A 17,710-nucleotide genomic window follows, 5' to 3' on the forward strand; every position below is an offset into this window, starting at 1 on the left:
CCTACACATGACTTGCCGCAATCACACGGAATCTTGTAGACACCTGATTTACGTAGGCCCAGGTCATCCTTAACGGATCCCACCAGTGATGATATTTTAGGAGGAGGGCGAAAGAGGACTCTAACTTGATGCTTCCTCAATGTTCTACCTATCTGTGACGAGATGTTCCCAATAAAAGGTAGATAAGCCGTTGACCTGAAGACCTCTCCTTCTTCCTTGTTGCGGTTACCAGTTAAATTCAGCTTGGAATCCCATTGTAGAGAAACTTCGTAGTCAACGCAGTTATCGGTATAAAGATGAAGATCGATCCGATATCGAAATGCCAAGTTTTCACCGCGGAGTGCGTCAGGCGCAGCGCACGGAGTAGTGAACGCGCACGCCTAACAGTACATGCGCAACGCATGCGCAATGCAGCCCCCTTTGGCTTTAAATAGCAGAGCACAGCGCGTATTCGCACGGCGGACATGCCGCCGCCGTCACCCCCCGTCCACCTTCTCCAGTTTGTCGACGACACCGCCTTCCTTGCCCTTGCCCCCACCCTGCAGCGCTCCCAACACCTTCTCCAATCCCATCTTGACCGGTTCACCGCTTGGTACAACCAGTGGTTGCTCAAGGTCAATCCCTCCAAAACCCAGGCGATCACTGTAGGCAAAACCACCCCTTCCTTCCGCCTCCTTGAATTCTATCTTACCATCTACGGCCGTCCTATCGCCCTCACTCCTACCCTTAAGTACCTTGGCGTCACCCTCGACCGTCGCCTCTCCTGGACTCCCCACCTCCAAACAATCCAAGCCAAGGCACGCTCCCGACTCAGTCTCCTCAAGCTCCTCTCCGGCTGTACGTGGTGTCTGGACCCCTACACCATCCTCCACACCTATAAATCCCTCATCCGCCCTATCCGTTGTTACGCCCATCCGGCTTGGATCTCCGCCCCCACTATCTTTTATAAATCCCTCCAAATCCTTGAACGCCATGCTCTCCGCCTCGCCTATCGCATTCAACTCCCCTACCCCACGCGGATCCTGTACGATCTCATCCCCTTCCCCCACCTCAACCTTTTCCTTGAAAGGATACGGATCCTGTACACCTCCCGCAAACTCGATCCTCCTCACCCACTAGTCTCTCCGCTCCTCTCCCACCCCCGCCCGCTGCCGCGCCTGTATTCCCATGTCCCACCCGGTGTCCATCTCTCCACCCTCCTTACCCTCTCCCAAGGTGGCTTCCGCCAGCTCCCCCTCCCTGATGATGTCCTCCTCCCCTCCATCTACCCCTCCTATCAACGTTGACCCTGCCCCACCCCCCACTTCCGGTGTCCTTTCCTTTAGGCACCTTCCCTCCCTCCCTTCTCTTCCCTTCCCTTCTCTTTCCTTTCCCTCGTCCCCTCTTCCCCCGGGCTTCCCCTGCCCCTTCCTCCCTCCCCATCCCTCCTGCCAGTGGCATCTGTGCTCTCCCCTCTCGCTCTCCCACTCCCCTTCCTCCTCCTCCCCTCTTGGCAGGTCCCCGGACTCGCACACGCACAGTGAACATTTGCGCGCCGGAGATCATCGCCTTCAGTGTCTCGTGTGTGTGCCTTCGTTTGTGTTTAGTGTTTGTTCGCCGTCACGCCGCCACTGTTCACGTGTACCGTCGCCATAATCCATGTTATGTGCGCCGTGCCAACAAGACTCAGTGTTGTTTTCTCGTCCAGTGTGAACGGCTCCATGTTTTTTGTTTTTGTTTTTTAGTGTCTACATTGTTTTGACCGCCGTTTTGTTTGTATTCTCTGTGCCCCCTCTACGTATTACTTATTGTAAAACTCAAGGCTGAAGAGCGGCGTACTCAGCTGCTGACAGCCCGCCTTGTGTAAGGTGATAAAAGTTACAATAAAGAAAAAAAAAAGCGTATTCGCCAGAACTTCTCCAGCTGTACTCACCTGAAGATGGCCAAAAGACTTTGTGCCGAAATATCGTGGCAAGATGTTACTGACTTACGGCAGTTCTCCCGTGTTTTCATGGAACAAACAGTAAGCCGGGAAAATTTCAAACATCACCTCAAGCAACTCTACGGGGAGGAAGTGATGGAATATATTCGAAGGTTCGACAAATTGCGTGAAAGAAGAGCGAGGCTGCTAAGCTCGTTGACATTTTTAGTAAGTTGTAGAGATAAAGGCATTATTCCTACTTTTGCCAGAATTGTGCATTTTTTAAATACTGCTGCTGCTAACAACACCAAACGTAAAGCAAGCATGGCATTGGTCAGAGAACGGATTCGTTTCAGTCGGCGTGAATTAGATGCCGTGTCAAAGGATATGTTCTATATACATCAGGAATTGGTGGCAAGATTATCTTCTCTGTCATGGGATTGGGTCGACAGTGTGACATGGGCTAAAGCAAATTGGAGCTATGGCAAGGCTGTGACGAGCCAAACAGCCGAGATTAAGAGACTTTCTACACAGATGCAACAGGAAGCTCCTCGACGATCTGTTGTTAATTTGACAGAGAGAGATTTTGATGATGCGACTATGTCTGTGTTAGAAAAAGGTCTGAATTTTGCCCCCACACCTGTTTCACCGCCGTTTGTAGACTTCGTCAGTGCCATTGAAGAAACTGCACGGCGTCTTGATACAGATAAAGCGGAGTAAGCCCCACGTGAGTCTTGTCGTGTGCTGACTAGAGGTGCACCTATGAAGAGTAATATCTCACCTATGGAAAGGAGAGCTCTCCGTAATTTAAGAGCAGATGTGGATACAGTTGTCTTAAAATCGGACAAAGGAAATTCTACGGTTCTTTTGACAAAAGGATGATTACGTCAATAAGATCAATGTTATATTATGTGATTCCACCTATCACAAAATTGATAAGGACCCCACGAGCCGAGTTATGCGAAAAACAGCAGAATTGTTGTCAAATAGCTCTCTACCGAAGGTGGTCATCAAGAGATTGAAACCAAATAGTGCGGTTCCTCCCAGGCTATATGGACTGCCTAAGATCCATAAGGAAAATGTACCATTACGTCCGATCGTGAGTAACATTGGGGCAGCCACCTACGACCTAGCAAAATTTCTGGCATCACTGCTTAGACCAGTTATAGGCAAATGCCCTCATCACATAAAAAACTCTAGTGATTTTATCGGCCGTATTCAGTCTTTACAGCTGCAAAGTAGCGACTTGCTGGACAGCCTGGACGTGGTTTCTCTCTTTACCAAGGTGCCTCTTGTAGATTCATTACACCTGATCGGTAACATGTTTGATGCAGATATTACAACGTTGTTCGAGCATACTCTGTCTTCTACATATTTTACATTCAACAATGAATTTTATGAACAATCTGACGGTGTCGCCATGGGGAGTCCTTTGTCTCCCCTGGTGGCAAATTTTTTTATGGAAGATTTTGAAGAGAGAGCTCTGTCACTTTTAAACCGACAGTGTTTTGGCGTTACGTGGATGACACCTTTATAGTATGGCCTCATGGCGTGGACCGTCTCCAGGAATTTTTACATCATATGAATTCCATACATAAAAATATTAAGTTCTCTATGGAAATTGAAAAATATGGTTGTTTGCCATTTTTAGATGTTCTGGTACGGCGCAAGAATGATGGCACACTTGGTCATTCGGTGTATAGGAAACCGACCCATACAGATTTGTATCTGCAAGCTACCAGTTGCCACCATCCGGCACAAACAATGGGTGTCCTTAGAACTTTAATCCACCGTGCCCATACTATTTCTCACGTCGACAGTCTTGAAGCGGAACTGAAACACCTGCAAAAAGTATTCCTGATGAATGGCTTTTCAACTAAGCAAGTGAACAGAACTATGTAGTCCTACAAACGACGCAACAAGGAAGAAGGAGAGGTCTTCAGGTCAACGGCTTATCTACCTTTTATTGGGAACATCTCGTCACAGATAGGTAGAGTATTGAGGAAGCATCAAGTTAGAGTCCTCTTTCGCCCTCCTCCTAAAATATCGTCACTGGTGGGATCCGTTAAGGATGACCTGGGCCTACGTAAATCAGGTGTCTACAAGATTCCGTGTGATTGCGGCAAGTCATATGTAGGGAAGACAACAAGAACGTTACAGGAACGTATTGTGGAACACCAGCGGCATACTCGCCTTCTCCAACCCACCAAGTCCGCAATCGCTGAGCATTGCATTTCTACTGACCGTTCTATGAATTACAATGATACAAAATTTGTGGCTCAAACATCAAATTTCTGGAGTTCAATTATAAATGAATCCATAGAAACAAAATTGTCAGACAGCGAGACTCTTATCAATCGAGATAGCGGTTACCAGTTAAATTCCGCTTGGAATCCCATTGTAGAGAAACTTCGTAGTCAACGTAGTTATCGGTATAAAGATGAAGATCGATCCGATATCGAAATGCCAAGTTTTCACCGCGGAGTGCGCCAGGCGCAGCGCGCGGAGTTGTGAACGCGCACGCTAAACAGTACATGCGCAGCGCATGCGCAATGCAGTCCCCTTTGGCTTTAAATAGCTGAGCTCAGAGCGTATTCGCCAGTACTTCTCCAGCTGTACTCACCTGAAGATGGCCAAAAGACTTTGTGCCGAAATATCGTGGCAAGGTGTTACTGACTTACGGCAGTTCTCCCGTGTTTTTATGGAACAATATGCGAATCGATTCACAGATTACTACAAAAAATTTAAAAAAAATGTGAAAGAAATTGACACATACACCCACCCACTCATCCACCCACTCACACACACACACACATAGTAATAGTATGTATTATCCCTGCATCTCCACCCCTACACGCCACCCACTCCGCTCTCTGCCACTACAGTTCCCATGATACGTCAGTCAGACCTGAAGCATTTGAACAAGAACAAAGGTAGTGTGCTACAGTATAGGTTATGTGTAGAGAAATGTCTAGATACGACATATCAACTGGAAGAAACATGTACTACATTACTATATAGAGAACAATAAATGGAATGCATGAAGAGGACATAATATTAGTGTGAACGTAAAAACACACACACATCCACATAATTGTAAATGGAAATAGATGTACATGAGCTGCCAAGAATCGCTACAGATTTCACACAAAAATGGGAGTAATTAAATAATTTTCTTTATATTGTAGACGACAGGTAATCACTAGCATGAATGGGCGAAAAGTGTTTGGTACATACAAACATGTTCAGTTGTAAAAGACGAAATTTATCTTATCTATATGATAAAGCGTAATTAAGTTCCATTTATTGTTACAAATTTGAGTTACAAATGTTAAAGACTGCGTCGTCTCTAATAACGTGTTTCCTGATATTTGAATTATCGCGGTACTATTCTGCGTCTGGTTTGACAACCGTACAGAGCAGTTCTCACTTGTGGTCTCTTGTAGTAACCATTTTGTATAGTCAGACGACTGTATCGTAAAGACAGCATAGGAGGTACAAGACAGGCAGGATATGTGGGTTGGATACAAATGAGGCGGAATGGAAGTCCGGTCTTTCAGATACCTTTGAGCGTGATACTACTTGTACCCAGAAAAAATATGAGAAAGAGCAATCTCACGCTAGAAAAAAATAAATCAAATTGCTCTCCAAAGTAAGAGAGAAGAACAGTTACCTTGAGTATGAGTTCTGGCTCCTGCAGTGTACATACAGCTGCGGTGAGAAGTGATCTGATGCGAGAGTCTAGTGACAACTTTATATATGGTTCCCAGATAGATGTGGGATCGCCAAATTCCGAGAAATGTGTTATTATCGTACATGACTATTGCTATCTCGCTCTGCAAACAACGAGTGTGTTATGACGTAGCGGTGTCGGATCAGTCAATGCTGCCAGAGCACTACGCGAACAGTGATAAGGCAATCTGCACCTTGGGCCCGTAAGACACGATATTTGTTGCTTTAATATGTAAGTTTCTTTACTACTACTGCCGTAAGTTTAAGAGAACAGTGAATCGTTTTGCAGAAGTCAAAACAACTCGATGTCGAGAGAGCAAAGGTATCATTCCTGTTACTTAATAGGTTGAGGAGTCATTTCTACAACAGGATCGTGAGTAGGCTGACATTATGAAATCGTATTTCTTGGGAACGATGTTCTCAATTGCATTTCAATTCCCATGTCAATGACAGGTGATTTCAGAGTTTCTTCATCTTGACGTGAACAATCAATAAAAAAGTTCTAAGGTATATGCAGAGGGTAAAATTTTGTAAGGAAATTTTATATTGAATCAGAGATGATCAAATGTAGTATCGATTGTGTAGTAGCGTCGCTGAGCAACAGCGATCGCTGATTCAATGTGTTATGGGTAATGTAGTGAGTAACTTTAGATAGAGAGATGTATGGAGGACAGTCATGAAAAGATGTGTGTTATAGTAACTTTAGGTAAAGAGATGTATGGAGGACTCTCAAGTGTTAAAGACGTGACAGGTGATTTCAGAGTTTCTTCATCTTGACGTGAACAATCAATAAAAAAGTTCTAACGTATACACAGAGGGTAAAATTTTGTAAGGAAATTTTATATTGAATCAGAGATGATTGTATCTGATGTGTGCTAGAAATATACTTTCTTGCTAAGGGCTGTTATGATTTTTATTTACAAGATAACATACTGGAAATAATTAACGTAAAGAAAGTTGCTTTGTTACCACTGCAATGCGCGTATTCGTAAATTGTGATTAATTGTGAGAATTATTAATTTTAAAAGAGTCAAAATAAAAGTTTTAAAGTCAATGCCATATTGTTACTTACTACAAGTTAATAGCAGTTCCCAGATCCATGTCATTTTTGATTAACTATTTTGCTCAAGAAGTTATTGTCTCAGTCATATGCGATTAAATTAAAATGTAAGCTAAGTGACAGCCTTGCACAATAGCTGTATGCCAACTACGCAATTTAAAGTACTAACAGAAGCAGTGGGAAGAGCGTTACCATTGTGCAGATAAAGGTAAGAAATTTTATTATTCCAGGGATGGCATTCATTAAGCACAGGGATCATTATTTTCAAACTGATCGAGTTTTGTTTTATTACCAGGGTCAATTTCAAATCAACAGCGTTGCATCAGTTTCAGTTTTTGGGTTACGTAAATGCAGTTTTGGTTTCGTTTAAAGTTATTGACATTTTACATTCTCGCAGTCAGAAAAGTTTAGTACAGGGCTAAGCGCATAAGCGACGAGATAAAATACTCTTCCACAAGACATTCCTATCCTAGCAGATGCAATGCAACCTGGTGTCAGTTACGTAATTTAAATCATATTTCAAACGTACATGTTTCAGAGCGTATTGTGGAGTTCTGAAATTCTTTAACCACCTAATCTTCTCTCTTTCTAATACAATGAAAGACCCAGTACATTTCATACATCTGGGCAATGTATTTCGTGCAAAAATCGAGTGAATTATTCTTCCCATATAGGTAGGAAATTGAGCATACAATACTTACAGTTACGTACGTTACACCCTCATTCAAGCACTTTTCAAGATCACCACTCAAAAGACACGTATCGATTACCTTAGAAGGTGTGCCGGGTCTCAGAAATAAATTTCTGGGTAGTTGGCGATTGTGGGCATACAAAAGGAGTACTTGAATTAAAATCGTTCTCAGACATAGTCTCTCTGTACGGTGTACTGTTGCGTGCAACAAGGGCAGACAGAAACACTGCCCACTAGAAAGTCAGAGTGGCTATGGGAGACATCGTTTTGCAGTCAGAAAGCTATCGGGAGAGAGAGGAGACGATATACGTCATTGACTCTAAATAAATAAAAGTGTGAAGCCATCCACATGAGTACAAAAAGGAATCTGCTGAATCTTGGTTACACAATAAATCACACAAATCTAAAGGCCATCATGAATTCTGCTAAATACTCAGAGATTACCATTACGAATAACTTTAACTGGAACGATCACATAGATAATCCTGTTAGGAAAGCGTACCAAAGATTGTCTTTTATTGACGAAATATTTAGAAGATGCAACAGAGCTGTTCAAGGGACTGCCCACACTACGCTTGTCCGTCCTCTTCCGGAGTACCGCTGCGCGGCTTGGGTTCCGCATCCAAAAGGATTGAAGAGGACATCGGAAAAGTTCACAGAAGGGCAGCTCGGTTTGCATTATCACGTAATAGGGAATAGAGTGTCACCTATATGGTACGTGGATTGGGGAGGCAATCGTTAAACGAAGGCATTTTTTGTTGCGGCAGGATCTTCTAATGAAATTTCAATCATCATTGTTCTCCTCGGAATGCGAACATGTTTCGTTGGCGTCCACTTACACTTGGAGAAATGATCATTGTAAGGAAATAAAGGGAAGTCGGACCTGGTACGGTAAGATTTAAGTGCTCGTTTTTGCCACGCCCTGTTTGAGAATCGAACGTCAGAGAATAACTTGAAGGTGGTTCGATGAACCTTCTGGCATCCACTTGACTGTGAATTTCAGAATCGTCATGTAGACATTTAGATGTAGATTCTTAGCTGGAAACCAGAGTCAAAGAGAAGGTCCGTCTGTGGCCGAATGCTCACCAACACGTGATTTCTCTCCCGCGCTTCTTATTCGGCGCTCAGTGTGGCGCGTGCAGACGTGCCTGTCGTCGTATTTCATGATAATAAGCAGCTCCTGCCCAAGTAAACACTCGTCTCGACACGTAGGCCACGATAGTGATTGCTAGAATATTGAAGACGAAAATTTATGACGGACGTTCGGTAAGTAATGCAACACATACACTCCTGGAAATAGAAAAAAGAACACATTGACACCGGTGTGTCAGACCCACCATACTTGCTCCGGACGCTGCGAGAGGGCTGTACAAGCAATGATCACACGCACGGCACAGCGGACACACCAGGAACCGCGGTGTTGGCCGTCGAATGGCGCTAGCTGCGCAGCATTTGTGCACCGCCGCCGTCAGTGTCAGCCAGTTTGCCGTGGCATACGGAGCTCCATCGCAGTCTTTAACACTGGTAGCATGCCGCGACAGCGTGGACGTGAACCGTATGTGCAGTTGACGGACTTTGAGCGAGGGCGTATAGTGGGCATGCGGGAGGCCGGGTGGACGTACCGCCGAATTGCTCAACACGTGGGGCGTGAGGTCTCCACAGTACATCGATGTTGTCGCCAGTGGTCGGCGGAAGGTGCACGTGCCCGTCGACCTGGGACCGGACCGCAGCGACGCACGGATGCACGCCAAGACCGTCGGATCCTACGCAGTGCCGTAGGGGACCGCACCGCCACTTCCCAGCGAATTAGGGACACTGTTGCTCCTGGGGTATCGGCGAGGACCATTCGCAACCGTCTCCATGAAGCTGGGCTACGGTCCCCCACACCGTTAGGCCGTCTTCCGCTCACGCCCCAACATCGTGCAGCCCGCCTCCAGTGGTGTCGCGACAGGCGTGAATGGAGGGACGAATGGAGACGTGTCGTCTTCAGCGATGAGAGTCGCTTCTGCCTTGGTGCCAATGATGGTCGTATGCGTGTTTGGCGCCGTGCAGGTGAGCGCCACAATCAGGACTGCATACGACCGAGGCACACAGGGCCAACACCCGGCATCATGGTGTGGGGAGCGATCTCCTACACTGGACGTACACCACTGGTGACCGTCGAGGGGACACTGAATAGTGCACGGTACATCCAAACCGTCATCGAACCCATCGTTCTACCATTCCTAGACCGGCAAGGGAACTTGCTGTTCCAACAGGACAGTGCACGTCCGCATGTATCCCGTGCCACCCAACGTGCTCTAGAAGGTGTAAGTCAACTACCCTGGCCAGCAAGATCTCCGGATCTGTCCCCCATTGAGCATGTTTGGGACTGGATGAAGCGTCGTCTCACGCGGTCTGCACGTCCAGCACGAACGCTGGTCCAACTGAGGCACCAGGTGGAAATGGCATGGCAAGCCGTTCCACAGGACTACATCCAGCATCTCTACGATCGTCTCCATGGGAGAATAGCAGCCTGCATTGCTGCGAAAGGTGGATATACACTGTACTAGTGCCGACATTGTGCATGCTCTGTTGCCTGTGTCTATGTGCCTGTGGTTCTGTCAGTGTGATCATGTGATGTATCTGACCCCAGGAATGTGTCAATAAAGTTTCCCCTTCCTGGGACAATGAATTCACGGTGTTCTTATTTCAATTTCCAGGAGTGTATGTTTTTTCCTGAAAGCAGGTTAGTTTTGTTCAGGAGTCCAACACACCACATTATTCCCCGCTATCTTGGCTACAAACCCTATTTTTCAGTTTAATCTCATTTCAGTGCGACGACCTCGCGTCACCTTACTGGAAGATCCTGTGTGCTCGGTGGTATCACTCTACGGAGCCAACGCCTTCCTGCATCAATAACCAGCCCATCATTCACGTACTGCTTCCCGCGGAGTACATCCTTCATTGGGCCAAACAGATGGAAGTTTCTCTTTATGGTCTTCTGTAGGACGGCGAAAAAACCAGCGGCCGTACACCTTTGAGCACACGAACTGGTGGACGAGTGTGTCAGCACTGCAAACCGGGGCGTGCGTTTGAGCGGCGAGGTGTTTGATTGTGATCCGTCGATAACCTCGAATGAGAGTGTTCGCACGCTCCAGTTCTCCAGGAGTCCCAGCTACGTGCGGCCGGCCGCAGGTTTGCTCAATATTATTGCGGTGATGACATACGGCTCGCCCAGCGACTCTCCGTGCTTTTGTTTATTGGTAGGACTCCGTAGACATTCAGCAAGCACCTTTGAATACCTGCGACGCTCTGGTTTTCCGCCAAAAGAAACTCAGTAACAACTCTCTGCTTGGAAAGCACCTCCGTCACAGACGCCATTTTGAAGGTTACTCACAGAGCCGCCACCTATCGGAAGTTCATGAAACTATAGGAGCTTCAGCGGGAACGTCCCACGATGTTACACAAGAAATTCCGCATTTTTCCAACCAAAATCGTCAGAGAAGAAAAAGTGTCGCTTTACGTATTGAAAGCGCCCCTTCAGTAGAAAACTATTTAAATTAACTATAAAATTTACCTTTGCCGCAGTAGACTGGCTAGGTGACCTGTACATCATTTCCCTTTCTGTAGAGGCAGGATACCCCGTGTGGGACTTAATAACTAAGGGTAACAACGGCCTATTTTGTCAAAATTGCCATATTGGCGTAACAAAACAATCACAAAATATTTTTGCAAATGGCCTTGAGCTGAGCCGCGAAGCTCTGGTAGTGACTAAGCCCTTGAAAGATGACGCACAATTTCCGTTGAGCCCTGGTGGTGATGAAGCCGGAAGATAATGCCATCGCTCCCTTCAGCCGGTGGGTACTACAGACAGCAGTTAGTGTCATTACAATTAGTATTACATTAGTATTAGCTACAGCCTTGGAGAGACGTTACAAAATACACTGAAGCGCCAACGAAACTAGTATAGGCGTGCGTATTCTAATACAGACATATGTAAACAGGCAGAGTACGGCGCTGCGGTAGGAAACGCCTATATAAAACAAGTGTCTGGCGCAGTTGTTAGATCGGTTGCTGCTGCTACAATTGAAGGTTACCAAATTTTAAGTGAGCTTGAACGTGGTGTTATAATCAGCGCACGAGCGATTGGACACAACATCTCCTGCGGTAGCGATCAAGTAGGAATTTTCCCCGTACAACCCTTTCACTAGCGTTCTGTGAATATCAGGAATCCCGTAAAACATCAAATCTCCGACATCGCTGCGGCCGGAAAAAGATCGTGCAAGATCGGGACCAACGACGACTGAAGAGAATCGATCAACGTGACAGAAGTGCGACCTTTCCGAAAATTTCTGCAGATTTCAATGCTGCGCCATCAACAAGTGCCAGCTTGTAAACCGTTCAACGAAACATCATCGATATGGGCTTTCGGAAACGAAGGCGCACTAGAGTATCCTTTGATGACTGCACGACACAAAGCTTTACGCCTCCCCTGGGCCCATCAATACCGACATTGGAGTGCTGATGACTGGGAACATGTTGCCTGGTCGGACGAGTCTCGTTTCAAATTGTATCGAGCGGATGGACGTGTACGGGTATGGAGACAACCTCATGAAACCATGGTTGCATTTCAGCGGGGGACTATTCAACATGGTGGAAACTCTGTAGTGGTGTGGGGCGTGTGCAGTTTGTGTGATATGGGACCACTGATACGTCTGGATACGACTCTGATAAGTGACACGTGCGGAAGCATCCTGTCTGATCACCTGCATCCATTCGTGTGCATTGTGCACTACGACGGACTTGGGCAATTCGAGCAGGACAATGCGACACCCCACACGTCAAGAATTGCTACGGAGTGACTCCAGGAACACTCATCTGATTTTAGGCGCTTCCGCTGGCCACCAAACTCCCCAGACATGAGTCGTGCGCGGTAGCCGCGCGGTCTGGGGCGTCTTATCAGGGTCCTCGCAGCTCCCTCATTCGGAGGTTCGAGTCCTCCTTCGGGCATGACTGTCTGTGTTATTCATAGCGTAAGTCAGTTTCACTTAGATCAAGTAGTGTGTAGGCTTAGGGACCGATGAGCTAAGCAGTTTGGTTCCATAAGATTTCACCACAAATTTACAATTTTCCCCCCGACATGAACATTATTGATCATATGTGGGATGCCTTGCAACACGCTGTTCGGAAGAGATCTCCAACCCCTAGTACTCTTACGGATTTATGGAGAGCCCTGCACTATTCTTGGTATCATTTCCCTACAACACTACTTCAGACATTAGTCGAATGCATGTCACACGTGCCTGCTCGCAGGGGCCCTACACGATATCAGGCATGTGTACCAGTCTCTTTGGCTCTTCAGTGTGGTAGAGAATCGTACACTAAAAGGAAGGAATTACAAAATTCTCAGAGCACGTAAAATCCCGTAGGCAGATGAACAGAAAGTATTTAATAATTTTCGTTTTTTCAAACATGGAGGGTGCAATCCCCAAGTGCAGCGGTTAAAATCACATAACAGTTGATCCCAACATTCTAAATGAACGGATTACAATGTAGCATACAACTCTGCGCACAAACATGAAGAATTTTATTTGATAATTTTAATTACCTACCAGTATCTGTGGCTCATTGGCACAATCTTCAGACCCCTATCCACGAAACTAAGAAACCTATAATGTTATCTGTGCTGTTAAAGGCTTCACTATATCGAACTGGTTTCCGTAGACTTATATAAACTTCTCTGTCTACGTGGTCCCTCCACACCTCTAACAACAACTCTTGTCCGAAATTAATCTTTGCAGTACAGATCCTGCTAGAATTTTGTCACATCGGTGACTGGAATTTCGTGTATCACTTGTGTACCACGATATCCGAGTTTTTAGTTTTCTGTCCTCTCCCTTCCTGGCGTCATCGGTTAGAGCAGGATAGAGTTTTGACTGTTGTCACCAAGTATAATGTTTTTACATCAAAATATTGTATTAAGTTCAGGGACATAGCGGCCTATGTAATGCTATATCGACTGATTTAGGGGTTAGTAAAAATGTAGGTTAACCGACGATAAGAATTTCTTATTCGTAGATAGTATATTGAGTTTACTCATTGTTCCACTACGTCTCTTCTGTTGAAGACTATGCTTGATTTTGTGCCATTCCACGTGTAGTGAATTGAGAAACTGCGCGATCCCATAAGTAAAGTACATTGATGTGACCTTTTACGTCTGCAAACTGTACTGATTTCTGCAGTGCCTAACGTACCTGAAAAACATTAGCACTATTTGAATTTCGTTTATTTTAGTAGAATGTTTATGAATTATTCATAAAATTTAATTGAAGTCTCTCTGTTACTTAAATATTACATTACCGTTATTATTTTTAGTACACAGGTGCCACATTTGCGATTGTTTAAAGGATTTCAATTATAATGTGTGAAAAGTACCAGTTTGCTTTTGTTCTACAATACTACTTTTATTGTCAACGGGTTTTCGGCTTACAAGGCCATCTTCAGACATTTACTGAGTATTATCACCAAAGAAGTTAAATGTTAGCAAACAACATTGGAAGAGAAGTAACACATCTAGACTGAAGTGGAAACATAGCAAATAAGTATTAGCATTGAAGTAAAATTTTCCCGTTGAAATGAAGAACAACAAGAGAAAAGCAAAGCCTCTCCAAGCCTTAAAGACGAAACTGATAAATTGTCGCCAAACAATGTCATACAACCTAAAGAGGGGACGAGGTTCACGTACCATATCTTCAGAATCACATTCGGGATATCAAAGATCCCGTCACCTCTGAATTTAAAGAATGATGAGAATCCCTACTTAAAGAGATAACTACGGTTATTGGAATATAAACCAGATAAATGAAGTTATCAAGACTGATAACACGTCTGACCTTTGTGATAACAATGTGCCTGGTCCGAATAGGAGTTTTGTGCTGCGTGCCGGAACTCATAACCGCAGCCTAGTGTTGTAACAAATAATGACGCCATTTACGAGCTAGCCATAATCCCAATGATTCTAACGATTTATGGAACAAAATATCATGTGACACTGCCAGTTTGACACATTTTTATGGAGAATGATTCATTTTTCGAAGATAGCTATTACAACAATAACAATTCTAGTGAGGTTCTGCTCAAAGGAGGCCATATGCATGTCAAGATAACCAGTTTTCGAAACATTGTATCTGAAAGATTAAAAATACATTAGCCCATGAGTTCGACGTAATTTTAAACTCCAATTTTGATTAAACTGTGTCTTCCTTTTATTTCTCCACAACTACTTGCAGTTTATAGATATAGTAACTTATATGTTGCACATAAATGTTTTTACTAAAACCTAAGGGTAAAAATGTGAAATTCTTTTTAAAACTGACATTTATTGATTCACAACAGTTCCGAGATATAGCGTTTTTTCAAAATTACTTCACCTGAATTTTTTTATTGGAACCAGAATCATCTGTTACGAGTATTAAGAATTGTTGCAGAATTAACCAATAATTACTATCTTTATAATACATCTACAATAAGCATACTGTGGTTTTGCAAGCCGTTGCTAGGGAATTCGTAAGAATTTGTCAGGAAGTCTCTGTTGCGGTAGCGGCCAGCCGGTTTGGCCGAGTGGTTCTAGGCGCTTCAGTCTGCAACCGCGCGACCGCTACGGTCGCAGGTTCGAAATGTGCCTCGGGCATGGATGTGTGTGATATCCTTAGCTTAGTTAGGTCCAAGTAGTTCTAAGTTCTAGGGGACTGATGACCTCAGATGTTAAGTCCCATAGTGGTCAGAGCCATTTGAACCATTTGTTGCAGTAGCAAAGAAGATGCAGGATGTGCAGGTGGTGATGGTGTGGGTCAGAATAACACACTCACATAACGATTGCGAGAATGGCCACCTGTGCTTGGAAAAACCTGCACCACACGGCGGTAATACCTGAAGTGGGCGGATGATGTTACCACACAAAGACAAGACACATGTTGCGAGCTACACTATGTGATCGAAAGTACTCGCACGTCCCCAAAAACATACCTTTTTCGTATTAGGTGTATTGTGCTGCCACCTACTGCAGGTACTCCATATCACCAACCTCAGTAGTCATTAAACATCGCGAGAGAGCAAAATGGGACGCTCTGCAGAACTCACGGACTTCACACATGGTCAGGTGATTGGGTGTGTAATACATCTGTACACTAGATATCCACACTCTTAAACATCCCTCGGTCCACTGTTTCCGATGTGACAGTGCGCCGACAGTTGAAGAGGGTCGTAACGTGTAAATGGTCAGACATCTACCCAGACCATCACACAGCAATTCCAAACCGCATGAGGATCCACTGTAGGTACTATGACAGTTAGGCGGGAGGTGAGAGAACTTGGTCGAGGCTGTTCATAAGCCACACATCACGCTGGTAAATGCCAAACCACATCTCGCTTGATGTAAGCCTAAACATTGGACGATTGAACAGTGGAAAAACGTTGTGTGGAGTGATGACTCATGGTACACAATGTGGCGATCCGATGGCAGCGTGTGGGTATGGCGAATGCCCGGTGAACGTCATCCGCCAGCGTGTGCAGCGCCATCACTAAAATTCGGAGGCTGTAGTGTTACGGTGTGCTCGTGTTTTCATGGAGGGGGCTTGCACCCCTTGTTGTTGTGTGTGGCGCTATCACAGCACAGACCTACATTGGTGTTTTGGTTCAAATGGCTCTGAGCACTATGGGACTCAACTGCTGTGGTCGTAAGTCCCCTAGAACTTAGAACTACTTAAACCTAACTAGCCTAAGGACATCACACACATCCATGCCCGAGGCAGGATTCGAACCTGCGACCGTCGCGGTCGTGCGGTTCCAGACTGTAGCGCCTTTAACCGCTCGGCCACTTCGGCCTGCTCATTGATGTTTTAAGCAACTTCTCGCTTACCACGGTGGAAGAGCAATTCTGGGATGGTGATTGCATCTTTCAGCACGATCGAGCACCTGGTCATAAAGCCCGGCCTATGGTCGAGTGGTTACACGACAGTAATATCCCTGTAATGGACTGGCCTGCACAGAGTCCTGAGTTGAATCCTATAGAACGCCTTTGGTATGTTTTGGAGCGCTGACTTCGTCCGAGGCCTCACCGACCGACATCGATACCTCTCCTCAGTGCAGCACTCCATGAAGAATGGGCTGCCATTCCCCAAGAAATCTTCTAGCACCTGATTGAACGTATGCCTGCGAGAGTGGAAACCGTCATCAAGACTAAGGATGGGCCAACACCATTCTGAATTCCATTTTGCTGATGGAGGGCGCCACGCACTTGTAAGTCATTTTCAGCTAGGTGTCCGGATACTTTTGATCACATAGTGTATGCGACCAGGTGCTGGATAGTAGTGCAATAAATGTGCCTTCGAGTCATATAAATAGGTGTAAATTTTGAGGGAAATTCATTAGGGCCCCAGCAGCACCATCATGATATCTGGTGCACACTAGATGATGAGCGGGCATCATAATCTGAAGCCATGGGTTTGAGACTGGGCTGGACCAGCCGCCTCTTGCCCTGTCTGCTTGCGGGACTCGGAGCAACAGCGCCGCTGACCTGCTGTCAAGCCAGATGTTGCCAGTTCCTGCCAGAGGACAGCCTGTCGTGTCCTGTGCACGGGAGTCTTCACTCACGTCCGCAGTGGAAGCGAGTAAGACCTGAATAGCTGCGTGAGGCCATTCTGTAGCTGAATGTTGTTGCAGCAGTAGGAGAGCGCCGCTGACACGAAGGGCATAGCCTACTGCTGTTGCTCGGCCTGACAGCAGCAATGCAGGGTGCATACGCGACCATCTCTTCTCTACGGTGGAAAATCACTTGCGGGCTGACGCCGGCCCACTGGAGTGGTGTGTGCACGCCTCATGTTGCTAAAGAGGTAATGGGTCTTAAAGTTGAAGAAAATATTACTCTCAACCTCCACCCCATTACTCCACCACTCATCCTAGCGAGTGCCACATGGACTCTACAGTGTGGCGTCAGGGGAGCCGACACCAATGATATCTTCATTCACTTAATACAAGCAAGTCTTCTGGTCCAGACTGTATACCAGTTAGGTTCTTTTCGGAGTATGCTGATGCATTAGCTCCATACTTAACAATCATATACAACCGTTCGCTCGACGAAAGATCCGTACCCAAAGACTGGAAAGTTACTCAGGTCACACTAATATTCAAGAAAGGTAGTAGGAGTAATCCACTAAATTACAGCCCATAACGTTAACGTCGATATGTAGCAGGATTTTGGAACATATATTGTGTTCGAACATTATGAATTACCTCGAAGAAAACGGTATATTGACACAGCGATTTCAGATCGATTCCGTATTTCTGG

The 17,710-nt window shown here is 45.5% G+C and overlaps 1 protein-coding gene across 1 annotated transcript in view; it reads right to left on the bottom strand.

The window, feature by feature from the left end:
* Positions 1-17,117, bottom strand: part of LOC124788417 (UDP-glucosyltransferase 2-like) — a 56,656-nt gene extending 39,539 nt beyond the window's left edge. The window contains exon 1 of the mRNA XM_047255682.1: positions 17,017-17,117. Within this exon, the coding sequence (XP_047111638.1) occupies positions 17,017-17,117 (101 nt within the window). The remainder of the gene's footprint in view (positions 1-17,016) is intronic.
* Positions 17,118-17,710: the final 593 nt, after the last annotated feature.

This window comes from Schistocerca piceifrons, chromosome 3 (assembly GCF_021461385.2).
Source record: "Schistocerca piceifrons isolate TAMUIC-IGC-003096 chromosome 3, iqSchPice1.1, whole genome shotgun sequence".
Taxonomy (NCBI): domain Eukaryota; kingdom Metazoa; phylum Arthropoda; class Insecta; order Orthoptera; family Acrididae; genus Schistocerca; species Schistocerca piceifrons.